The sequence below is a fragment of the Pristiophorus japonicus genome, chromosome 7 (genome assembly GCF_044704955.1).
Source record: "Pristiophorus japonicus isolate sPriJap1 chromosome 7, sPriJap1.hap1, whole genome shotgun sequence".
NCBI classification, from domain to species: Eukaryota; Metazoa; Chordata; class Chondrichthyes; family Pristiophoridae; genus Pristiophorus; species Pristiophorus japonicus.
The window spans coordinates 121,770,259-121,797,854 of NC_091983.1; the positions used below are offsets into that span (position 1 = coordinate 121,770,259).

Genomic DNA, 27,596 nt, shown 5'->3' on the forward strand with positions numbered 1-27,596 from the left:
TGACCAAGGCTGGGAAATGAATATTCAGGGTTATTTGACAATTCAGAAGGATAGACAGAAAGGAAAAGGAGGTGGGGTAGCTCTGTTAATAAAGGATGAGATTAGTGCAGTAGTGAGAAATGATATTGGCTCAGAAGATCATGATGTAGAATCAGTTTGGGTGGAGATGAGAAATAATAAGGGGAAAAAGTCACTGGTGGGCATAGTCGAAAGGCCCCCTAACAGTAGCTACACTGTTGAATGGAGTATAAATCAAGAAATAATGGATGCTTGTAATAAAGGTATGGCAAGCATCATGGGTGATTTTAATCTTCATATTGATTGGACAAATCAAATTCGCCAAGGTAGTATTGAGAAAGAGTTCATAGAGTGTATCTGGGATGGTTTTCTTGAACAGTACATTCTGGAACCAACCAGGGAGCAGGCTATCTTAGATCTGGTACTGTGTAATGAGGCAGGATTAATAAATGATCTCATATTAAAGGACCCTCTGGGAAAGAGTGATCATAGCATGGTTGAATTTCAAATGCAGTTGGAGTGTGAGAAAATTGGGTCTCAAACCACTGTCCTGATCTTAAATAAAGGCAATTACAAAGGTATGAAGGCAGAGTTAGCTAAAGTGGACTTGGAAAATAGATTAAAGTGTAAGACAGTTGATAAACAGTGGCAGACATTTAAGCAGATATTTCATAACTCTCGACAAAAATATATTCCCGTGAGAAGGGAAGACCTTAAGAGAAGGGAGAACCATCCATGGCTAACTAAGAAAGTAAAGGATTGTATCAAATTGAAAACAATGGCATACTATGTTGGCAAGATTAGTGGGAGGCCAGAGGATTAGGACATATTTAAAAACCAGCAAAGGACGACTAAAAATATAATAAAGATAGAGAAGATGGATTATGAAAGTAAACTAGCATGAAATATAAAAACATATAGTAAGAGCTTCTACATGTATATAAAAAGGAAGAGAGTAGCTAAAATAAATATTAGTCGCTTAGAGGATGAGACTGAGGAATTAATAAGGGGGAACAGGGAAATGGCAGAGACTTTGAACAAATATCTTCATGGTAGAAGACACTAAAAAAATCCCAATAATAGATAATCAAGGGGCTATAGCAAGGGGGGTACTTAAAACAATCACTATCACTAAAGAAAAAGTACTTGGTAAAATAATGGGACTAAAGGTGGACAAATCCCCTGGACCTGATGGCCTGCATCCTATGATTTTAAAAGAAGCGGCTGTAGAGATAGTGGATGCACTGGTTGCAATCTACCAAAATTCCCTGGATTCTGGAGAGGTCCCAGCGGATTGGAAAACCGCAAATGTAACGCCCCTATTTAAAAAAGGAGGGAGACAGAAAGCATGAAACTATAGACCAGTTAGCCTAACATCTGTCATTGGCAAAATGCTGGAGTCCATTATTAAGGAAGCAGTGGCAGGACATTTTGAAAAGAATAATACAGTCAAGCAGAGTCAGCGTGGTTTTATGAAAGGTAAATCATGTTTGACAAATTTGCAGGAATTCTTTGAGGATGTAACAAGCAGGGTGGATAAGGGGGAACCAGTGGATGTGGTGTATTTGGATTTCCAGAAGGCATTCAATAAGGTGCCACATAAAAGATTATTGCACAAATTAAGAGCTCACAGGGTTGGGGGTAATATATTAGCATGGATAGATGATTGGCTAACTAACAGAAAACAGAGAGTTGGGATAAATGGGTCATTTTCCAGTTGGTAAACAGTGACTAGTAGGGTGCCGCAGGGATCGGTGCTGGGGCCTCAACTATTTACAATCTATATTAATGACTTGGATGAAGGGACCGAGTATAATGTAGCCAAGTTTGCTGATGATACAAAGATGGGTGGGAAAGCAAATAGTGAGGAGGACACAGAAATCTGCAAAGGGATATAGACAGGCTAAGTGAGTGAGCAAACATTTGGCAGATGGAGTATAATGTGGGAAAGTGTGAGGTCATGCACTTTGGCAGGAAAAATAAAAAAGCAAATTATTATTTAAATAGAGAGAGATTACAAAGTGCTGCAGTACAGAGGGACCTGGGGGTCCTTGTGCAAGAAATTCAAAACATTAGTATGCAGGTACAGTAAGTAATCATAGAAACATAGAAACATAGAAAATAGGTGCAGGAGTAGGCCATTCGGCTCTTCGAGCCTGCACCACCATTCAATAAGATCATGGCTGATCATTGACTTCAGTACCCCTTTCCTGCTTTCTCTCCATACCCCTTGATCCCTTTAGCTGTGTGGACCATATCTAACTCCCTTTTGAATATATCCAATGAACTGGCATCAACAACTCTCTGCGGTAGAGAATTTCCATAGGTTAACAACTCTCTGAGTGAAGAAGTTTCTCCTCATCTCAGTCCTAAATGGCTTACCCCTTATCCTTAGACTGTTTCCTCTGGTTCTGGACTTCCCCAACATCGGGAACATTCTTCCTGCATCTAACCTGTCCAGTCCCGTCAGAATGTTATACATTTCTATGAGATCCCCTCTCATCCTTCTAAACTCCAGTAAATACAGGCCAAGTTGATCCAGTCTCTCCTCATATGTAAGTCCTGCCATCCCGAGAATCAATCTGGTGAACCTTCGCTGCACTCCTTCAATAGCAAGAATGTCCTTCCTCAGATTAGGAGACCAAAACTGAACACAATATTCCAGGTGAGGCCTCATCAAGGCCCTGTACAACTGCAGTAAGACCTCCCTGCTCCTAAACTCAACTCCCCTAGCTATGAAGGCCAACATACCATTTGCCTTCTTCACCGCCTGCTGTACTTGCATGCCAACTTTCAATGACTGATGTACCATGACACCCAGGTCTCGTTGCACCTCCCCTTTTCCTAATCTGCCGCCATTCAGATAATATTCTGCCTTCGTGTTTTTGCCACCAAAGTGGATAACCTCACATTTATCCACATTATACTGCATCTGCCATGCATTTGCCCACTCCCCTAACCTGTCCAATTCACCCTGCAGCCTCTTAGCATCCTCCTCACAGCTCACTCCACCACCCAGCTTAGTGTCATCTGCAAACTTGGAGATATTACACTCAACTCCTTCATCTAAATCATTAATGTATATTGTAAATAGCTGGGGTCCCAGCACTGAGCCCTGCAACACCCCACTAGTCACTGCCTGCCATTCTGAAAAGGATCCGTTTATCCCGACTCTCTGCTTCCTGTCTGCCAACCAGTTCTCTATCCACGTCAGTACAATGAAGGCAAATCGAATGTTGGCCTTTATTGCAAGGGGGATGGAGTATAAAAGCAGGGAAGTTCTGCTACAACTGTACAGGGTATTAGTGAGGCCACACCTAGTACTGCATACAGTTTTTGTCTCCTTATTTAAGATGGGATATACTTGTACTGGAGGCATTTCAGAGAAGGTTCACTAGGTTGATTCCTGAGATGAAGGGGTTGACTTATAAAGAAAGGTTGAGCAGGTCTGGGCTATACTCATTGGAGTTTAGATGAATGAGAAGTGATCTTATTGAAACATGTAAGATACTGAGGGGGCTCGAAAAGGATGCAGAGAGGATGTTCCCACTAGTGGGGTAATCTAGAGCTAGGGGGCATATTTTAAGTATAAGGGGTCGCCCATTTAGAACTGAGATAAGGAGGAATTTCTTCTCTCAGAGAGTCGTAATTCTATGGAATTCTCTGCCCCAGAGAGCTGTGGAGGCTGGGTCATTGAATATATTTAAGGTGGAGATAGACAGATTTTTAAACGATAAGGGAATAAAGGGTTATGGGGAGTGGGCAGGGAAGTGGAGTTGAATCCATGATCAGATCAGCCATGATCTTATTGAATGGCGGAGCAGGCTCGAAGGGCCAAATGGTCTACTGCTGCTCCTACTTCTTATGTTCTTATGTTCTTAATCAATCAGATTGAAGAATCCTTCGAGAGATAAGCAGGAAGTGTAAGTTACAATATTTAATTCAATACCAAATCATGTACAGAAAGGAAAATATAGTGAGGGAAAGAAAGATCGGATTAAGAGAGAGAGAGAGAGAGAGAGATCAGAGACAGAAAGAAAAAATAAAAACATATTTAATTAAATCTCTAACAATAATTAAAGTCTGAAGGAATAAGATTCCAAATCTGTAAACGTTATTTTTCAATACCAGTGAGGTTGTCTGGCAGTAATTAAGACTTATCAATGACCGTTACAATTTCTCACACAATTGAATGGATAAGCCCTAACGTTTTCTGACGTGATTAGTATGTCTCGATCGTGTAAATTGCCCGATTATGGTGGCTGTGCCTTCAGCTGCCAAGGCCCTAAGCTCTGGAATTCCCTCCCTGAACCTCTCTGCCTCTCAATCTCTCTTTCCTCCTTTAAGACACTCCTTATAACACTCATTGACCAAGCTTTTGATCATCTGACCCAATATCTGCTTATTTGGCTCGGTGTCAAATTTTGTTTAGTAATGCTCCTCCGAAGTCCTTGGGACATTTTACTATGTTAAAGGTGCTATATAAATACAAGTTGTTGTTGTTTTAAGTACCATTACTTCACACCATTCCATGTATTTCAATGCCAAGTCTCTCGACGAGATACTGTTCTGGAGGAGCAGGGCAACTCGGACAGCAACTTTCTGATTTCTATCTTAACTGGGCATGTGCGGTTGCTGAAATTTGCTGTCCGATTTACTCTTGAATACGAATGAGCACTGTTAGCCTCATCGGTATTTCTACTGCAAAATCCGGGCCAATGTTGCAGGTTTAATAGATTCCTCCATACAACTCAGCTGGGAAAATGTTTGTAAAAAAACCTTTGCAGAATTCATCATATTTGAGTTCTCCATTAAACTCCAGGTGCACATCTGACAAAACAGTCCATAAATTGAGATTCCACAACTTTTCAATACATCTTAACAGGGAAGCCTTGGGATATAGATCTCAAGCCCTGCAGTATTCATTCCCAGTCCATGGCTATCTTAAATCCAACAGGATTGATTTTTTTTGTAAATATGTCTGTGAGTTTTGCTGCAAAAAAGCTTTTAATCAAACAAACAGAATGAAAGTCAAGTGTGGATAGTGACTTCAGGGAAATACATTTTATTGTACTCGTTTATGAAACTGTTGTCATAATTGTATACTCTACATAAAATAATTAGAATCTGTCAACTTTGCTATATCTAGATTTAATATGATTAAATGGTGAACGATTGGAATGTTTTTCCAATTTTCTTCCCTTCTCTCCAGACGTTGCCACTGGGTTCCAGTCCTTAGGTGCCTCAACCCTCTGGTGCCTCACCTAAGTGGCCATCCTTTATGTGTCAGTCCAGAAAATAAGGGTTAACAGGCTATTTAATCATGGCAGACATCACAACCAAGCCCTGGCCATCTGTCACCCAGAGTCTGAATGTGCATGCACTTCAACCGTGGCCTTTGGATAATAATCCAGAACCGAGATCTGGCTGATTTTTCCTTCCTTAACCCAGGGTTTCTGAGGCCAATTGTAGAACCCCTAATGCCATATGATCAGTTTACGCAGCTCAAGCTAGGGACCATGTGTGGAAGCTGCCTGCTCTATATAACTCAGTTACAGTATACTTACCCACTAAGTCATTGGGGGAGCTGAGGGAATCATTCCATGGCCAAGATGATAAGCAAGTTACCTATTCACAAACCTGTGCATCGCTATTTCTCTAACAGACCACCAGAAGATGTGCATGGGTACTTCTCCTCCAACTACCATTTTTTTCCTAACCTCCATCTCTGCTTCTCCTTGAGAAATCAACTAAGATTAGAAACTCACCATGTGAGATTGTATACCTGCATTCTACGCTCTATGTCACAGTGTGTTTTGTACCAGCATGGAATCACCTAAGACTCAACGTTTATTTTAATAAAAAATATGATATGAACTAATTCTGATTAAGCTTATTTATTTCTGTTGTAAATCTTTATCTTAAGGATACTCCAAAGTGCGTTGAAGTACAGCAGTCAAAGAGGAAATACACAGTTTTATCTTGAAGGTTTTACTTGATATTACTTGTCCCCATCAAAAGAGTAGTGCCATGTTACCATGGCATGTGATATTAGCTGATGAACAGGATATATTAGTATGAAACTCCTTTGTCTACTACTTTATTGAGGCATTAGCGCATTAATGACAAGAGGGGCCACATTGCAGCGGAGGTCTGGGGGGGCGAAGTGTGTTGGAGGGGCGGGCCTGGGGGCACTGTGCCTCGGTGCGGGGAGTGTTCAGAGTGGGATGGACGGGTTGACTGCGCAGATGGCGGTTGATGGATGTGGTGTGGTTGGCGTCGCAGGGGCATGGTTCCGGGATGGCTGGGGCTGGGGGCTTGACATCCGGGGGTGTTCGGCATTTGGAAAGGATTCTGACGGGACGGGGTGGGTTGGGTGCGGGGGGAGTGTTCCTTGTGTTGGGTGGGTCCGGAGCCAGTGGGGGGGGGGCACGCTCTTGGGATGGGGGGTAGGCTGTTTGGGGCTGGGATTGGGAGAGACTTCTTCACTTGGGGAGTTGTTGGCCTGTGGGTTTCCCTGCCGCGGAGAGTTGTTGATGCCAGTTCATTGGATATGTTCGGGAGGGAGTTGGATGTGGTCCTTGCGGCTGGGGGGGTCGGGGGGTGTGGAGGGGGCGTGGGGGGGAGGTGCTGGGGTGGGTGATCAGCCATGATCTTGTTGAATGGCGGTGCAGGCTTGAAGGGCCGAATGGCCTACTCCTGCACCTATTTTCTATGTTTCTATGTTTCTAATGTTTTAAATATAAATAAAATGAATAGATTAGCTCATCCATTAAAATAGCAGGCAAAAGGATTTCATGTGGAAAAAGTTAATTGTTCATATATTAATATTGTACAGTACCATTTCATTCCATAAATAGGCTGGGTAAAGGCCACAGAAGTGCAAATTGTACATGGTCCATCATCAGGGTTGAATTCAAAGGGCTGGATGGACATTCCATGATTCACGCTTTCTTAAGGTCTTATCCTCGTTCCTGGTTGTATTGATAGCCTCACATGAGCCCATGTAATGTGCCAAATGAAACAAGACAATATCGAAGCTGGCTATGCCAATTTGATAGTTATTTCTGTGTTTTAATTATGGAAAAAATGATGAACAGTTTAATTACTTTTAGAATTATCGTTTTTGTTTCTTTGTCTTTTTCAGCTGCACCACCAGGTAAGAAATTTTGATTAGTCTTCAATATATTTTGACTCGTTTGTTCATTTTGTTGTGAATCTGACTGAATTAATATATAAAAAGACATTCTTGTACAGACAATAGAGCAAATAGTACTATATTCTGTATTTTACATTGATAACATTGTATTGGATATCCTTTTAAACATTAGCTTTGTACTTATACTGAAATGAAATCAGATTTTGATGAAAATAATAAATTTGGTGCACAATAATTACCATACTTTGTATTCCTTAAGAATGGATTTTGTTGAATGATATCTTTTGGCCATGCCTTTTTAGTTGTATTTTTCTTTGTTTTCCCAATGTTAATGTATGTGCTTTCACTCACAGAGACTAAAAGACAAAAACCTGAAAGAAAGGTAAAAGTAAGAGAAGAAACAAAACGGAAAGCTCCATCAAAAGGTAAACACCACTCACAACCAGTAGAGGCACTCTAATCAAGAATTGGTGGATCCTTGTCAGAACAAAGAAACATCAAGATCATTACGTATACTTTTGATAAAATAATTTTCTTATAAATGGTAAAAATACAGCCTGTCAAACTATGACTCTACTTTAACTGTTACTTGGGGATGCATTTACACTGCAGCTACTGGCCTGCACCTGGTAGTTTCTGTTTGGGTTTCAGACAGGATCGTCCATGGCTAATATTCATTGTGCATAGTAATATAACCCAGAAACACATTGAGCCCGCACACTCGCTCTATGCAAGGTTTATTAGAGTTCCAATCTATATCATGATTAGGAGAATGCCCTATAATTCTCCTGTATTGTGTAGGGAGTTTGTTTTCCACTCTAATTTGATTCATAGGCCTCTGGGATTACAGGAAGGACTCCACATAACGCAAAGTTTAGGCTTAAACTCAACTGTTAGTTTATTATACAACCAACTAAAAATGATAGAACAAGATTTCTTAACGATAGATGGAAGACATATAATCACCCATCAGCCAGTTGCTGCTGTTGTCGATTGTAGGCTCGTGGAGCTCAGGAAGATGGTGGGTCCCGGCTGCTTGCTTCTCTGCTTGTCTCTCCTCCTGTTTGTGTTTCCTTCTTGTTGTCTCTCTCTTCTTGTTCTTCTTTCCATTGTTCCCCTTCATGGTCATTGTTCCTTTGACCTGTTGTTCTGAGGATTTTACTTTTGTGAGCTCCTTCATATATATCCATTCGATTATACAAGTCTCCTGTTGGGCTGCTTTCAGTTAATGTGTCTGGATGAGTCTCGATGGCTGTAATGATGGATCTGTTTGGATGGCCACAATTTGCACCTTGTTAACTGTAGCTTCCACTACTCGTCTGTGCACAGAATCAGCAGGGCCAAAGATAAATCTTTATCTTTTATTCCTCGCTATCCAAAAATGCACACCTTGTGGGATCCTTTGTGGTCCTGGATTTCGCAGATTTGCAATCTCCATAGGGAACTGGTTTTTCCCCTCCAGCCAATTAATCCATGGGCTTCTCTGTTTAATTTTATCAAAATCCTTTGTCTCGATATTAATTGGATCTCGCTCCTGTCCGCAAAAATTGCATTAATCAGTTATGAGTCACCACTTGTCCCAGGCCGGTGCTCTTTCTCCCGCCCAACAGTCCCACAGGTTTTTGGTTTAAACCATTTCAGTCTGTGGCCTTTTGCTGTGCCCTGATCACAAAATGTGTAAACCTTACCCTTCTCCCTTTAATGTATCTTGTTATAAACTCAGTGACATTACTCTCCGTGGCTTCTGTTATGTCCTTACACACTACAGCAAATCAACATGAGGCACATACTGGAGACAAGGTCACTCTGTGACCTGTACCTTTATTCACAGGACCAAGAAGTGATGACCCTGCATGGGACCTCCCTTTATATACCTGGATGACCAGGTGAGGAGTGTCTCCCACAAGTTCACCCCCTGTAGTCAAGGTGTGCATTTCTCAGGTGCATACAGTGTACAGTGTTGTTACATAAAGGTTACAGTACGCATCAACAACAATGAGGAACATTTTTCCCATGAACAGACCCGCGTAGTCTATGTGAATACGTGACCATGGCTTGGTGGGCCAGGGCCACGGGCTGAGTAGGGCCTCCCTGGAGGCATTGCCCAGCTGGGCACACGTCGTGCACCTGTGAACACAGTGTTCTAGGCCACCATACATGTGCCCGGGCAATGGCCTTTATTAGCTCGCTGTGGAGTTCCCTGATGAATGCTTCCTTACCCCTCTGGGGCATGACTACTCGGCTGCCTCATAGTAGGCAGTCAGCTTGGATGGAGAGCTCATCCATCCGTCTGTGAAATGGTCTGACCTCTTCAGGGCATGCTCCGTGTGGGGGCGCCCAATCCCCAGTCAGGACACATTTCTTAATCAAGGATAGGAGGGGATCTCTGTTTGTCCAGGTTTTGATCTGGTAGGTTTGATGGGGGAGCCTGCACTGTCAAAGGCATCGACAGCCATGACCATCTCAGCGCTTTGCGCCGCCGCCCCCTCAGTGGTGGCCAGTGGAAGCCTGTTGAGCGTGTCAGCGCAATTTTCGGTGCCTGGCCGGTGCCGTATGGTGTAGTCATACGCAGCCAGCGTGAGAGCCCATCGCTGTATGCGAGCTGGTGCATTGGCATTGACAGCTTTGCTGTCGGACAGCAGGGATGTTAACGGCTTGTGGTCTGTTTCTAACTTGAACCTTCTGCCAAAAAGGTACTGGTGCATCTTTTTCACCCCGTAGACCCATGCGAGTGCTTCCTTTTCAACCATCCCATATCCCCGTTCTGCTTGGGAGAGCGACCTGGAGGCATAAGCCACAGGTTGGAGTTGGCCCTCTTTATTACTCTGCTGCAACACGCATCCAACCCCATAGGATGATGCATCGCATGTCAAACCCATTTTCTTATCGGGGTCGTACAGGGTCAATAACTTATTAGAACAAAGCAGGTTCCGCACCCGATTGAAATCCCGTTCCTGACAGTCCCCCCAAAACCAATCACAACCCTTACGCAGGAGCAGATGTAGCGGCTCCAACAATGTATTTATGTTTGGTAGAAAGTTCCCGAAATAGTTCAAGAGTCCCAGAAATGAACGCAACTCTGATGTGTTGCCGGGCCTGGTTGCGCGTCGGATAGCCTCCGTTTTGGATTCAGTAGGCCGGATCCCGTCTGCGGCAACCCTCCTGCCCAAAAACTCGACCTCTGGGGCCAAAAACACACACTTGGACTTCTTAAGTCGCAGGCCTACCTGGTCCAGTCAGTGTAGCACCTCCTCCAGGTTGTGGAGATGTTCCTCAGTGTCTTGACCCATGATAAGGATGTTGTCCTGAAATAAGATTGTTCCGGGAATGGATTTAAGCAGGCTTTCCATGTTCCTCTGAAAGATAGCGGCTGCTGAACGAATGCCAAACGGACACCTGTTGCAGACAAACAGCCCCTTGTGCGTGGTGATGGTGGTCAGTAGCTTGGATTCTTCGGCCAGTTCCTGGGTCATGTAGGCCGAAGTGAGGTCCAAGTTGGTGAACAGCTTGCCGCCTGTCAGAGTGGCAAAAAGATTCTCCGCTCTCGGAAGCGGGTATTGGTCCTGAAGGGACACTCGGTTGATAGTGGCCTTGTAGTCACCACAGATCCTGACTGAGCCATCCGTTTTTAGAACAGGGACGATGGGGCTTGCCCAGTCGCTGAATTCAACGGGCGAAATTATGTCCTCTCTTAGCAACCTGTCCAACTCACTCTCAATTTTCTCCCGCATCACGTATGGCACAGCTCTAGCTTTGTGGTGTACTGGTGTGACGTCTGGGGTGATGCATATCCTTACTTTTGTGCCTTTGAAAGTCCTGACACCAGGTTGAAATAATGACTCGAACATTTGTAGGACCTGTGAGCATGAATTTCGCTCCACAGATGAAATGGCGTGCACATCCTCCCATTTCCAGTTCATCTCGGCTAGCCAGCTCCTCCCCAAAAGCGCGGGACCATTTCCCGGGACAATCCAGAGTGGCAGCCGATTCTGAGATCCATTATGTGTGACCACCAACATTGCACTGCCTAGCACTGGGATGATCTCTTTGGTGTACGTCCGTAGTTGCGTGTAAATACGTTCTAGTTTGGGTCTGCTAGCTCTGAGTGGCCACAGTTTCTCGAATTGTTGGACACTCATAAGTGACTGGTTGGCTCCTGTGTCCAGCTCCATGCGTACCGGGATGCCGTTTAACAATACTCTCATCATCATAGGTGGCGTTTTTGTGTATGAGCTGTGGATGTTTGCCACCTGGACCCGCTGAACTTCAGCGTTCATTGCTGTGTCCCAGGCATACCTCTGCCTTGCAGATCCCTCTTGTAGTTCATCCACTTCATCAGCCAGCCTCGCTGTGGGCTTCCTGCACATCCTGGCTAAATGTCCACTCAAGTTACAATTTCTGCAGATGAATTGTTGAAACCGGCAGGTCTTCGCAGCACATTTGCCCCCGCACCTCCAGCATGAGCTGAGATTATTGTGAACAAAAGAGCTGTTACCAGGCATTCCTCTCTGATTGTCTCTTTGATTACTCTTGAGCACTCTGTTTGTGGGTGTCAGTGGTCCCATCCCAGGACATATTGTCTCTTGTGATGGTGTAAATGTCTGTTCAACCTGCCATTGCCTCTGTTGAGGACCCAACCTATCGTCTGTTACTGCCTGGTTGGTGTCGAATTGCCCTTGCCTGCCTGCGGCATTCTGAGTCGCGTTTACCATATTAACTCCCTGCTCCATCGCCATTTTGGGAGCAGAGTTGTGCGCGTATATGATCTTGGTTTCCTCCTCCCCCACCATGAAGGTTTGAGCCATCAACGCCGCTGCTTCCAAGGTCAAGTCCTTAGTCTCAATTAGCTTCCTAATGCCCTCAATGAAGAAATCTCGTAACATCGCCCCCCTGCAGGCGTCTGTGAACTTACAGAGGCTGGCCAAGCGTCGAAGGTCCGCAACGAAGTTCGGTATGCTCTGCCCTTCCCGACCTCCGTGCATATGGAATCGGTGTCGGACTGTGTGTATACTACTCGCCGGTTTTAGGTGCTCACCGATCAGTTTGCTGAGCTCCTCGAAGGTCTTGTCCGCTGGCTTCTCGGGTGCGAGCAGGTCTTTCATCAGCGCGTACGTCTTAGGTCTACAGCTGGTCAGTAGATGCGCCCTTCGCTTGTCAGCTGCTGCCGCTCCCAGCCAGTCCTTCGTGACAAAGCTCTACTGGAGCCTCTCAATGAAATCGTCCCAGTCCTCACCAACACAGTACCATTCCTCCGTGCTACCGGTGGCCATTCTCTTGAGTCGTTGATTCCTGTTTCTCATCGCCAAATGTTATGTCCTTACACACTACAGCAAATCAACATGAGGCACATACTAGAGACAAGGTCACTCTGTGACCTGTACCTTTATTCACAGGACCAAGAAGTGATGACCCTGCGTGGGACCTCCCTTTATATACCTGGATGACCAAGTGAGGAGTGCCTCCCACAAGTTCACCCCCTGTGGTCAAGGTGTGCATTTCTCAGGTGTATACAGTGTACAGTGTTGTTACATAAAGGTTACAGTTATGTGAAGGTTACAAACATGACAGCTTCGTCTTCTTTTCCCTGAGACTTTTTGGGTGTATTGCAGTCTTCAATCAAATCTCCACATTACATACCTTTTACAACAAAACAATGTTTGGCCTTAATCCACCTGACTTCAGTTTATACTTTTACAAACACTTTGGCTTTGGTTCATTTTAATAACCCTTCAAGATTCCCTTCCCTCATCTTTTGCTTTAATTTATAGAACAAGACGAATAGATACAACACTATTACTAACTGTACAATTAATAACAAGTGTGATACGATTCAAATCCGGGTGGGATCTCAATATTGAATTCCACATACCACCGTGGAGGGACAATCATTTCCTCGATTTCCTCCCTTATTTTTTCAGTCTTTTGGTGTAATGTGTAATAATGTTTGTGGGACAGCTCGATGTTCTTTAATAGTTCAGTCAAATGTTCGGGTAATGACGAGATATCGTATCCAAAACGCGATAAATATCTCTGTAAGTTCGGTAAAGTATCGTTGACTGTAATACTGATATGTTTGTGGTCTGAGATAGGAATTATCCTTTCGTGTGCTACTTGGGGTTTGAAGTAAAAGGTAGAATTTTTCACTGGGCACCAAGTGTCCTGGTGTACTCTATACCGACTTTCGCTGGTGGTGACACACTCTGTCCTGTTCACCTTGTACGCAACCTGGGCAGGACATGGTTGTGAGCCGTCACTTCCATGATACAGCTTATAGGCTGCATCCTCGTACTTGAACCCACATACCAGCCAGTCGAAAGGATTCAGATGATAGGGGCACAATACCACATGTGTACCTCCTCTCTGACATCCCTCCAGACTAGCATCGGTTACTGAGTCTCCCAATTTCACCACATACTGAGGGGTTTTATGATATTTCACATGTATCCCGTTCCGAATTACCTCAATGTTTTCCATCCGGTATACTGGTACGGGTCGTTATGACTGATCCTTCACTGGTATTCTAAGCTTTATCCCCATTATAGACTGTTTACTCTGACCACAGTTGACCGGGACTGGGTACGCTTCGGAGGCTGACCGTAGCTGAAACGAATTCAGGAGATTATTGTAGACACTTAAAGATTTTAGGTGCTTGTTACTGACCCATGATGGTACATGGCCTTGTTTTAAATCCTTTAAATTACTGCGTCCTTCATTTAACAAACAAGCCCCGTACATGACACACACGTCATTCTGAGCAGCTTGATCTGATGTGTTTCTACCCTCCTTTATTAAAACATTGATGATCTAAGCATGTGTCTCCACCTTAGTTATCATCTCCTTCAAATGGATTGTCATTATCTGGTCTTCCTATAGTTCGTGACCCGCTATGTCACTACCCTCCCCCAGTATTTTCTTTTACTGGTCCCTTAAGATATTTACTTGGACTTGCAACTGCGCGTAGTGTACAGTATTGACCAGTGATGTTCCTGTATTAAACGCCGTAGCCACATCATTCATCAAACCCCTTTTTTGTCTCCCCCAGCCCATCTGGCTGTTGCTTATCGGTTTGTACGCTTCCCCCTGACTTTCGTCCCCATAATTCTTCTGATAGAATTGCTTAAACATTTCTCTTAACAATTACTCGTATCATTTTTTCTTTTCTGGCGGGCACCACCAGGGTAATTGTAACTCTGTTAAATTCAGAATAACCGATGCTACTTTGTAATACACAGTATGAAACAACATTTTCCCTGTAGGGATTAACACCAGCTCATTGTTAGGTCCGGGTGTTAGAACAGGGTAGGGAACTTCTTGGGTTGGAATCGCCAGCGTTTTAGGGAGAGGTTTTAATCTGCCCGCAATCAGCTCGGTTCCATTGACTGCTTTTGGAGGGTTCAAGGTCACACAAGAATCAAAACCCTGCGTCCAATACTTACCCGACCTGGAATCCTGCCACTGTCCTTTAAAAACAATTGCCACACCTCCCCTGCACTTGTGGCTTGATCCAACCACACAGTCATAAATCCTTTATTCCTCCTTCCACCACTTCTCCCAATTTCACCCTTTCTTTTGTTCCTGTGGTCCACCTGTTTGAACTATTACCCAATTTCTCCCATTCTGTGGATGCATTAATTTTCCTCCTGTCTATTTTCCGTAACCACCACCATCCTCCCATGGGGGTACTTCCTTTACATTCCAGACAAACTCATCTACCCTCTTCCACCTGTACCTTTCTGGTCGTGATGTTTACCCTTGGGCAGGACACCGATACCTCCCCAAGTTTACCCTCGATTTGTCTGGAGTGCTTGGTCGAATTTGACCCTAACCACCCTGGCCAACTCCCAGTGTGTGCATAGACGTTTGTGCCCTTGTTGCTCCGTATTGCTCCCCCTTGAGTTACGGTGGGGCCAGTTACTCCCATACACCCATGTGTAAGGAATGTCTCGGTGTCTCCCCGAACTCCCCATCCTGCTATAATCAGGGCCATCCACAGGCCAATCCACAACGTCCACCTCATCTCGTATCCCTGGCTCGATTCACTTCTATAAAAACAAAATGAAAGAAGTAACCCTGCTCTGTAAGGGTCTCCCCCTCACAGGTCCTTCCTTCAGTTATACACATATGTACATTTACATGATTTAGATCACTGCTTTCTTCTTCCTTTATCCTGATGCTTGGGCTTTTGGAAACTCGGGAGTGGAGATGGAGGAGATGTCCAGGGCACCCTAGGTCGCGACACCCGACCACTCCGTCTTAATGCTCCGTCCCTTAAGTCTCCATTATCATCATCCCACAGCATGGGTGGAAGGCTTACATTAATCAAACTCATCACAGTTCCTTGGGCCTTGGCCCGCTTTTTACTTTTCTCTCCGGGGTTGTACAGCTTACATTGGTTTATGTGAAACCACTTTATTCATTTTGGCAGCTGGATTGCATAGACCATAGGGCTTGCCTTGTCTACTATGTTATACGGTTCAAATGCCCCTACTCTGGCATAATTCCTGACCATCACCTGATCCCCTCCCTCCATTCCTGTGTAACCCGGGGTTCCAGCAGCAGTTTATTCTGCTAGTGCTGCCTACCCAGATTATTAGCTGCTTCCCAATGCAGGCCCTTCAGAGTATCATACAGATCACTGACAAACCTAACCCGTGTGACCTCTTTCTCCTGCGTTTCAGTCAGGACTGGTGCTAATATATGAGTCGGAGTCCTCATTCATCTTCCTGTCATCAGCACATGCGGGGAGTGTCCCGTACTGTTAGAGAGACTGGCTCAGTGATTCATCACTCGGAGTAGGATCTCATCCCATTTCTTCGGGGTATCTCCTATCTCCTTCCTAAGCCTCTCTTTTAAGGTCCGGTTTGTCCTCTCTACTGGACCTGATGGTTGGGGGTTATACGCCACATGCCATTTCCCCTGTATTCCTAACAGCTTTAGGGTGGCCTGCATTACAACTCCGGTGAAATGACTCCCTTGATCTGATTCCACTATCAGGGACGGTCCCCATCGAGAAAATACTTCTGGTACCAGAATCTTTGCTGTGACGACTGCGGTGGCCCTACAACGAAAAGCTTCTACCCATTTTGTGAAAAGATCTACGAACACCAAGCAATATTTATTGCCTCTGCCTGAAATGGTCAGTGGCCCAATGAACTCTATCTGTATAGACTGCCATGGCCCCTCTACCCTCCTCGTGTGTCCCAACGGAGCCTTCCTCCGGTGGGGGTCTGGATTGTTTGCGGCACATACTGGACAATTCTGGCAGTAATTCTTCACATAATTTCTAAACCCAGGCCGCCATCCCACAGCCTCCACTTCATTCCAGGTTGTTTCTGGCCCTGGATGTCCAGCCCCTGGATCCCCATGAGCTAGCTGCAAGAATTCTTCCCTGCACTGCCCAGGCACGATCCAACTGTCTCCTTTAAATAGCATTCCCTGTATTACTGCTACATCTGCAGCTCCTAAAGGTCCCGCTACAGGCTTCTCGTCTACTTTGTCTCCAATCACTACTCTAAGGTTTGCATCTCATAGCTGAGCCTGTTTTAAATCAGGCGGAAATGGTAATTCTTTGGGCCCCTCTCTGCCTGTTACAGCCATGATCTGTCCACAGTGATATGGGTCCCAAGGTGTCCCTTCTCCTGCCCCTGTTTTGGCCAGTGTGTTAGCTTTCTCATTCCCTTCCCACTTGGGCTCTGTCTGAGAGTGTGCTTTGACCATTTGGATGCAGTAATCCTTCTGGTCCCTACCTGTGACGTCCAGAATGACTCTTAACAAGGAAGCCGTCACCAACAGCTTCCCGTCTGAGGACTTAAATCCTCGCCTAGCCCATATTGCTAAATACTCTGTACAGGAGTTACAAGTGAACATGGAGTCCGAACATATCGTATAGGGAGTTGGGAATTCACTAGGGTGTGTGACCACATACACTACGGCTGCCAGTTTGGCCTGCTGTGCACTTAAAGTGTTGGGGAAATTTATGGCCTTTTCTATCACTGCCTCTGGATCGTAAATCCCGCAGCCTGTTTTTCTCTCTCCATTCGTCACTGAACTAGACTCATCTACATAAATGTCTCTGCCTGTCAGATGTTCCCCTGCTCGGAATCCCACATCTACATCCCGCACTCCTTCCACTGAACACACGTGAGCTGCTCCCGGATAAACCAGGTTCAGGGCTAGCTTTGGTTCTCCTAGCCTTTCTACCTTCTGGTCTAACTGAGTGAGCAACAATGTCCTGCGAGCAATCCTGTTACTGCTCACTGTCCCATCTTTCATCCTGCCGTCCAGTAATATTTGTGTCGGGGTGTGACAGGTCAGTACAGTCACTGTAACTAACCCTGTGAGCGATCGAAAATATTTTACTGCCCAAAAAGTTGCTAACAGATGTCACTTGCAATTCGAAAAGCTTTTTTCTACTTCTGTGAGAACTCGGGAGGCGTGGGCCACCGGTCTCAGCTTGTCGTGTTGCTCCTGGAGTAACACTACACTCAAGCTGTCCCCAGTAGTTGCGACCTCCAGACTAAAGTCCTGGTCCCCATTTATTGCTCCCAACGCTGGTGCCGTCTGTAACAACACCTTTAAACGAATGAAAGTTTCCTGACAACTCTCACTCCATTCCCACTCTATTCCTTTCCTAACAAGCCTCAACAAAGGAGCTGCCATGGCTGCATATCCTTCGATAAACTCCCTGAAGTAACCCGTTATTCCCAGGAAAGACCTTACCCCAGACATGTCCTCAGGAACCGGTAGCTCCTGGACTGCCTTTCTCTTAGCTCCATCTATAGCTCGCTCTCCTGCTCCAATGGTCAATCCTCGAAACTACACCTCCTCTTGACCGACTTGAGTATTCCTCAGATTCACCTTAAAACCTGCTTCTTATAACAAATTCAACAATTCACTCAATAATGGCCCGTGGTGCTCCGCACTTTCGGAGAATAACAACAGGTCGTCCACATATTGGACCAACCGATCCAGCTGACTCAAACCTTTTAGTGCCTCAGCCACACTCTGGTGAAAGATTGAGGGACTATTGTGAAACCCTTGGGGAAGACATGACCATGTGTACTGCTGACCCTTAAAGGTAAAGGCAAATTTATACTGGTCCTCTCGTCTCAGGAGAATGGACCAAAACCCGTTTGAAATGTCAAACATTTAAAGATCACACAAACATTTAAAGATCACATGGATGACCTTCAGCAATTGTACATCCTTGTCTGGAGTAAAAATAAAATGGAGAAGGTGGCTCAACTGTGGCTAACAAGGGAAATTAAGGATAGTGGTAAAACCAAGGAAGAGGCATATAAATTGGCCAGAAAAAGCAGCAAACCAGAGGACTGGGTGAAATTTAGAATTCAACAGAGGAGGACTAAGAGTTTAATTAAGAGGGGGAAAAACTTCCTCGCCTTCCCCGGGTGTCATGAGACAAACCATCCCTTTGGCCCTATCTAACTCTGCCGTTAACTGGTGGATCTTTTCTTTACAAGGTCTGTGATCTGCCTCTCATAACCCTGTTTCTGCGCTACCTGATATGCTATTTTTATCTTTCTTAGCTGTTCTTCTGCTTTTTTGGCTCTCTCTATGTGTCTTTCACTGTGCTCTGCTAAGTCTGCTGCTGCCTTTTGCACTCAGTCATCTAACACTGCAAATATCCTAGGTGATTACGCGCCATTTCTTCTTTAATACTTTGGTCCTGCCTTTCTCTATTCAAATTGCTTTTCTCACCTTTTGATTCCCTACTCTCATCCTCCAGCTGTCCTACCTTTTCCCTTAACAGTTGCGTTTGCTTCTGTGGATACGGGCCAAATCGCTTTCTCTTTTGACCCTTTATGGTTACTAGTAACTGTCCACTCTGTCGCTTTTTTCTGCGGATCCCCAGAGTGTAGCATTTCTCGTGCCCATGGCTCCAAAATGTCCCGTTTGTTGCAAAAATATGCAGCTACCTTAGCCTCCATGGACTTCCTATGACTACTCTTAGCCGCTGGCTCTACCGCGTTTTGCTGCGGTGAATCCATTTCCAGTGCCTCTGGCTGAGAAATTATCCCTGACTACCTTGGTCTCCCCTGAGACCACCTCACAGTGACCTGCGCTTACTGTTACTCTGGCTTCTTTCTGTGCCTACCCTAGTACCACCCTTGAGATTACCTCACCCTTCTCTGTGACTACCCCGGTCAACCCGAGATTACTCCAGGCTATCCAAGACTGTTTCTCTCCTCCGGTTGCCCTCACCACCCTTGAGATTACCTCACCCTTCTCTGTGACTACCCCGGTCAACCCGAGATTACTCCAGCCTATCTAAGACTGTTTCTCTCCTCCAGTTGCTCTGGCCATCCGTGAGATTACTTCTGGCCTCCCTGAGACCCCTTCACAGACTACCTGCGATGCCTCTTCTCTGTGGCTAGCCTAGTCAACTCGGGATTATTCCAGCCTACCCAAGACTGTTTCCCTCCTCTGGTTGCCCTAGCTGCCTTTGAGATTACTTTGGTCTCCCTGAGATCCCTTTGCAGACTACCCGTGATACTTTTCTCTGTGGCTACCCTAGTCAACCCAGGATTACTCCAGCCTATGAAAGACTGTTTCCCTCCTCTGGTTGCCCTAGCCGCCCTTGAGATTATTACTTCCTCCGACTACCTTAGCCGACCTGAGACTTAAGCGAGCCTCCCCAGGGTTTCTTGCCCTTGATTTGTTTCCATGATCCTATTCCAAGCTCCGAGGTCCTGCTGCGGTCACCATTTTATGTAGGGTGTTCGTTTTCCACTCTACTTTGATTCATAGACCTCTGGAATTACAGGAAGGACTCCACATAATGCAAAGTTTAGGGTTACATCCAACTGTTGGTTTATTACACAAAAAACAACTAAAAAGGACAGAACAAGAATTCTTGAGATTGATGGAAGACATACAATCATCCATCAGCCAGTTGCTGCTGTTGTCAATTGTAAGCTCGTGGAGCTCAGGAAGGTGATGGGTCCCGGCTGCTTGCTTCACCGCTTGTCTCTCCACCTGCTTGTGTTTCCTTCTCGTTGTCTCTCTCTCCTTGTTCTTCTTTCCGTTGTTCCCCTTCGTGGTCGTTGTTCCTTTGACCTGTTGTTCTGAGGGTTTTACTTCTGTAAGCTCCTTCATATATATCCATTTGATTATACAAGTCTCCTGCTGGGCTGCTTTCAGTTAATGTGTCTGGATGAGTCTCGATGGCTGTGATGATGGGTTTGGATCTGTTTGCATGGCCACAATTCGCACCTCGTTAACTGTTGCTTTCACCACTCGTCTGTGCACAAAATCAGCAGGGCCAAAGATAAATCCTTGGGCTAGATTTTCCATGTTTTTTGCATGCTTAACACCCACTTAACGTTCATTTTACCACTGAAATGACGTATCACGCCCATATATCGCCCATTTAGCCACAAAATGGAAACTGACAGGCATTTTTGTGAAACTTAGTGCCGAGCGTTATTTTCCCCTTGTGCATAACGCCGGGAGAAAATAATAGCGCCCGCCCACTTTTTTGGGGCAGAATCATCAGAATGGGTGAAATCAACGCCCATAATATCGCCCAGCATTAGTTTCTGCACGGAATTAACGCCGAGATTCAATAATACCGCCGGCCCATTTTTTTTTGTCGTAAAGAGCACATTTGGCAAAACTAATGCCCAGGAGATCGCCCACCGTTACTTTCACCACCTCGCACACATATCACCCATAATATCGCTCGCCCAAAAAACAGCCCGGAAAAAATGAAACTGTTCTGAACTAAAGCCAGCGGTGTGGCTGCCATTTTTAAAATCGCAGATCGCTTCATTCAAAAGGCTGCTTCAACTTCGGGGGAGTTTGGATTGACTCTGGAGTTCTTCTCAGGTGAAGTGACCATCTCAACAGACATATTTTCAGACTCTGGACTATTGGGGGTTTACTCTGGGTGTATTTTAGTGAGGAAATTATTGCTTCTGATCAATCGCTACTTTACTTTCATTGCGATGGGGCCAACCATTCCTCAGCCTGCATCGATTAATACGCAGATGCTGCAGAGTGCAGATGGCTCAATGTGTGATGCACATCATTATGTGCCCGATTTAAGACGTGCAAGAATGAGGAGGAGGGCCAGACCATACACACCCCACACGTACAGGGAAAAGAGGCCTTACCTCGACGTGTCCGAGCACACCTGCCTTCGGAGACTGCGTTTCCACAAAGTGGTGATCAATGAAATATGTGAGCTCATCAGGCCACATATGTAGCCTGCCATCAGCACATCAGTATTGGTCAAGGTCAAGGTCACTGCGGCATTGTCTTTCTACTCGTCTTTCGGGCCATCGTGGACGAGATTTGCCCTCTGTCTCACCATGCCACCCATCGCTGCATTAGACAGGTCACGGAGGCCCTGTACTTGCGTAGGATGGACTTTATCAGCTTCCCCATGACCACGGAAGCTCAGACTGACAGGACTGGAGCATTCTACCGCATTACTAAGTTCCCCAGGGTACAGGGAGCAATATAGTGCACTCATATCGCCATACGGCCACCTTCTCAGGACCCAGAGCTTTTTCATAACAGAAAAGGATTTCACTCCCTGAAGGTCCAACTAGTTGTTAACAATGTGGTCCACAAAACAATAACTGTGCTTAAGCAGCGCTTCAGATGTCTGGACCATTCAGGAGGGGAGTTACAATCGGCCGCGGCGATATTCCAGTGGAACATGGAAAGCTTGCTGTAGTCGGTCCCGTGCACTGTGGTTTTCTAGGACGACATCTTGGTTACAGATCGGGACACCGTCGAGCACCTGCAGAACCTGGAGGTGGTTCTTAGTCGGCTTAATCATGTGGGGGTCAGGTTAAAATGCTCGAAGTGCATTTTCCTGGTGCCTGAAGTGGAGTTCCTGGGGAGAAGAATCGCGGCGGATGGCATCAGGCCCACTGATTCGAAGACGGAGGCAATCAAAAACGCACCAAAACCACAGAACGTGATGGAGCTGCGGTCGTTTCTAGGATTCCTGAACTATTTTGGTAATTTCTTACTGGGTCTTAGCACATTGTTAGAACCCTTGCACTCTTTACTGCATAAAGAAGATGAATGGGTATGGGGTAAAAGCCAAGCAAATGCCTTTGAGAAAGCTAGGAAGCTGTTATGTTCAAACAAATTGCTTGTGTTGTACGATCCATGTAAACGTTTGGTACTAGCATGTGATGCGTCGTAGTATGGGGTCGGGTGTGTATTGCAACAAGCTAATGAATTTGGGAAATTGCAACCGGTTGCTTATGCATCCAGAAGTCTGTCTAAGGCCGAGAGGGCCTACAGTATGATCGAAAAAGAAGTGTTAGCTTGCGTTTATGGGGTAAAGAAAATGCATCAATATCTGTTTGGGCTCAAATTTGAATTGGAAACCGACCATAAGCCGCTTATATCCCTCTTTTCTGAAAATAAGGGGATAAATACGAATGCATCGGCCCGCATCCAGACATGGGCGCTCACGTATACAACTACGCCATCCGTCACAGGCCAGGCACAGAAAACTGTGCCGATGCTCTCAGTAGGCTGCCATTGCCCATCACCGGGGTGGAGATGGCACAGCTTGGAGATTTAGCTATGGTAATGGAAGCATTCGAGAATGAACAATCATCTGTTACCGCCCGACAGATTAGAACCTGGATGAGCCAGGACCCCTTACTGTCCTTCGTAAGAAAAACTGTGTGCTCCACAGGAGTTGGTCTAGTGTCCCATTAGAGATGCAGGAAGAAATAAAGCCGTACCAGCGGCGCAAAGATGAAATGTCGATACAGGCAGACTGCCTCCTATGGGGTGATCGGGTAGTTGTGTCAAAAAAGGGCAGGGACATTTTCATTAGTGACCTCCACAATACTCACCCAGGCATTGTAATGATGAAAGCGATAGCCAGATCCCATGTCTGGTAGCCCAGTATCGATGCAGACTTGCAGTCCTGTGTGCACAAATGTAATACATGTTCCCAGTTAAGCAATACACCCAGGGAGGCACCACTAAGTTTATGGTCTTGGCACTCCAAACCGTGGTCCAGGGTTCATGTCGACTATGCAGGCCCATTCTTGGGAAAAATGTTTTTAATGGTTGTAGATGCGTACTCCAAGTGGATTGAATGTGTGATAATGTCGGCAAGCACGTCTGCTGCCACCGTTGAAAGCCTACAGGCCATGTTTGCCACGCACGGCCTGCCTTATGTCCTGTAAGTGACAATGGGCCATGCTTTACCAGTGCCGATTTCAAGGAATTCATGACCCGCAATGGGGTCAAACATGTCACGTCTGCCCCGTTTAAGCCAGCATCCAACGGTCAGGCAGAACGAGCAGTTCAAACAATCAAACAGAGCTTGAAAAGGGTAACTGAAGGCTCACTGCAGACTCGCTTATCCCAAGTCCTGCTTAGTTACTGCACAAGACCCCACTCGCTCACCGGAGTCCTTCCCGCTGAACTGTTAATGAAAAGGGCACTTTAAGACAAGGCTCTTGTTAGTCCACCCTGATCCACACGAACAGGTAGAGAGCAGGCAGCTTCAACAGAATACATATCATGATCGCGCAAATGTGTCACGCAAAATTGAAGTGAATGATCCTGTATTTGTGTTGAACTATGGACAAGGTCCCAAATGGATTTCTGGCACTGTTTTGGCCAAAGAGGGGAGTAGGGTGTTTGTGGTCAAACTCGCAAATGGACTTGCCTGCAGAAAATACTTGGATCAAACCAAACTCAGATTTACGGATTATCCAGAACAACCCACAATAGACTCCACCTTTTTCGACCCTCCAACACACACACAAGTGGCAACCGACCCAGCGGTTGACCATAAAGCAGAACCCATCACCTGCAGCAGCCCAGCAAGGCTCACCACCCCCAGCAGTCCAGCAAGGCCAGCTGCACAGCAGTCCAGCGAAGGCCCAACAAACGATTCACCAAAACCAGCATTTACACCGAGACGATCAACCAGGGAAAGGAAGGCCCCAGATCGACTCACATTGTAAATAGTTACACTATTGACTTTGGCGGGGGGGAGTATTGTTGTGTATGTAAACCTGTAATTACCATGTCTAACCACCAGAAGGCTTATCCCCTGGAGTCCCAAGGGAGCACCTGTATATAAGGAGGCCTCACAGGCTGGAGAGGCACTCTGAGATCTGTAATAAAGGACTACAGTCACACTTACTTTGAGCTTGCAGTATCTAGTCTGACACCTTATCCAAGACTTAACAATTATTATGATAATTATCATTCTTTAGCTAAAGACGTGCACCGTGACCACAGGCTTTGAGTAAAACATTCCTGGTAAAAGTGAAAGATCTCACATCTGCTGATAGTCACTCATGACTGTTACAAATCAAATTATAAAAATACATAAGTACATGTAAATAAATGCAATACTTACTCTTGCGGATCCCACATCGTTTGCGGCATTGGTTGCCCTCATACACCTCATTGGTCGCTGACAAGATCACCTCTGCTATCTCGGTCCATATCTTCTGGTTGGCCTTTGGGGTAAGCTTCCCACGCCCTCCCTGTGTCAAATAGCCCCAGCGTAACTCGATCTCCTGCAGGAGGGAGACATTTGCCTCATCCGAGAACCTCCTCGCTCTTTTGCACCCTCCAATATGCTCCTCTCCCACCTCACTGCTCTCGCCAGCATCAGTCTCCACAGCATGCTGTGATGCCTCCACCTCTCCCTCCATTATAGGCCAAATTCTGGCAAATATGTGCCTGGTAACAGTTCATTTTTGTTTCCCTATTTGCTGTAAAGCTCTAAACTCTCCCTCCTTCCTCCCAAAGCAGCCACACCACACCCACACACGCCTTCAGTCCCTCTCAGCTCCCTCTCTCTTTGTCTCCTCTTCTGCACATGTCATTGCGACCTTTGACCTCCTGAATCGCAGGAATCGAGCATTGCCATGCCGTTGCTAAGGACAGTGACACTTTACGGCAGACGGTCAGCGAGGTTTAACGCTGCCGCCCATTTCATATCGCTCGCGGTTACGCCGAATTTTAAAAATGGAGACGAGGTGCTTTGAGAATGGGCGAGAAGCCAGTGATCTGAAAACCCATTTTTACCGCCCACGCCGGAAATAACGCCCATTTTTGGGCGATATGCACAAAAGTGTAAAATCTAGCCCCTTATCTTTTATGCCTCGCTGTCCAAAGACGCACGCCTTGTGGGATCTTTTGTGATCCTGGCTTTTCACAGACTTGTAGTTTCCATAGGGAATTGATTTTTCCCCTCCGGCCAATTAATCCACGGGCTTCTCTGCTTGATTTTATCAAAACCCTTTGTCTCGATGTTCATTGGATCTCGCTCCTGACCGCAGTAATTGCATTAATCAGTTATGAGTCACCACTTGTCCCAGGCCGGTGCTCTTTCTCCTGCCCAACAGTCCCACAGGTTTTTATTTTAAACCATTTCAGTCCATGGCCTCTTGCTGTGCCCTGATCACAAAACGTGTAAACTCTTATAATTGTCTCAACAATGCTGTAGATGCTCAACATTCTGTATTTTACAATGGTAACATTGAGTTGGATATCCTTTTAAACATTAACTTTGTACTTATACTGAAATGAAATCAGATTTTGATGAAAATAATAAATTTGATGCACAATAATTACCATACTTTGTGTTCCTTAAGAATGGATTTTGTTTAATGATATCTTTTGGCCATGCCTTTTTAGTTGTGTTTTCCCAATGTTAATGTATGTGCTTTCACTCACAGAGACTAAAAGACAAAAACCTGAAAGGAAGGTAAAAGTAAGAGAAGAAACAAAACGGAAAGCTCCATCAAAAGGTAAACACCACTCACAACCAGTAGAGGCACTCTAATCAAGAATTGACGGCTCCTTGTCAGAACAAAGAAACATCAAGATCATTACGCATACTTTTGCTAGAATCGTTTTCTTATAAATGGTAAAAATACAGCCTGTCAAACTATGACTCTACTTTAACTGTTACTTGGGGATGCATTTACACTACAGCTACTGGCCTGCACCTGGTAGTTTCTGTTTGGGCTTCAGACAGGATTGTCCATGGCTAATATTCATTGTGCATAGTAATATGACCCAGAAACACATTGAGCCCGCACACTCGCTCTGTGCAAGGCGTATTAGGATTCCAATCTATATCATGATTAGGGGAATGTCCTATAATTCTCCTGTATTGTCCCACCAATGCTCTAGATGCTCAACAGCTGTTGGAAATAGGCACTTCAAAGTGAAGAATGTAAGAATCCTCCACATAGGACCATCTTTCTGTGCAGGATATCTTGCAACTCTGCACAGTTCTGGCCTCCATATTACAAAAAGGATACAAAAGCATTGGAGAAATTGAAAAACAGATTTACATAGATGCATTTAAGGGGAAGCTAAATAAGTACTTGAAGGAGAAAGGAGTAGGAGGATATGTTGATAGAGTGAGATTAAGTAAGATGGAAGTAGGCTCGTGTGGAACATAAATGATGGCATAGACCAATTTGTCCGAAGGCCTGTTTCTATGCTGTAAAATTCTATGTACTGAATGAAACAATTACCACTTGTAACAGTGCACCTATTGTGTATTATAAAAGCCGAATTAACTTCATAAAACATTAAGGGGGCAAAATTACCTCTTTTTGAGAGGCCCGTTAGCACCCAAGGGTCGCTAACATTAAGGGGGAGCAAGCCACTTCGCCCGGGGGGGGAGGGAGCGCTACTGTCAAAGACAAAATTAATTCTGACTTGAGAAGTTTGGATTAATAAGGACGGATTTGTTAACGGTACATTGCGTCTGACTAACCTGAGTTCTTTGATCATGTAACAGAAAGGGTTGATGAAGATAGTGCAGTAGATATTATATGTATGGGAGACGAAATTGGCTTCCCATTAGCACCTAGCAGTTTTGCACTGGTGCTAACACTTATTGTCTCGCTCCCTTGCGCCCCGTAGGTTGTGACGTCATTCGGTGCGCAGTGCCCCGTTAGCGCCCCGGATGTGATATTCGCTTCGGCCCCCTGCAGCATCGCCAGGGGCCAACAACGGCAGCTGCAGCAGATGTTGTCACCTTGCCTGGCCGTTTACAGAGTGATATTTAAAGTCACTGGTGGTCAAGTAGAGCAAACTTTATTTATCTCCACAGTCTGGTGTCTCCTGATTTGTTTGACACTGTGATTACTCAGCCCTGTGCTCTCTTAGAATGCTTGGGGCTATTATGCACATAGCACAGGTCCCGTAGTCCCACAGAGATAGCATGAGGATAGATTCAAACCAACATTGACCATTCCCTTTAAGTGGGGGAAGGAGCCTCCAAAAACGGCAGCGCTACATGGAACATTGTGCAGTGCTCTGCCACTACCACCCCTCTCACTCACTTCATCACTCTAAGGGAAGTGATCACGCTTGATTTAGCGCTCCACTTCCCTCTTGGAGCACTAAAGCAGAAGTTCCTAGGAGC

At 45.4% G+C, this 27,596-nt stretch overlaps 1 protein-coding gene across 1 annotated transcript in view; it reads left to right on the top strand.

Annotated features, from left to right (window-relative positions):
• The first annotated feature begins 295 nt into the window (after positions 1 to 295).
• Positions 296 to 27,596, top strand: part of LOC139266620 (triadin-like) — a 563,562-nt gene continuing 536,261 nt past the window's right edge. Inside the window, exons 1-4 of the mRNA XM_070884212.1 lie at positions 296 to 596; positions 7,166 to 7,177; positions 7,531 to 7,602; positions 25,888 to 25,959. Coding sequence (XP_070740313.1) covers positions 296 to 596; positions 7,166 to 7,177; positions 7,531 to 7,602; positions 25,888 to 25,959 — 457 coding nt within the window. The remainder of the gene's footprint in view (positions 597 to 7,165; positions 7,178 to 7,530; positions 7,603 to 25,887; positions 25,960 to 27,596) is intronic.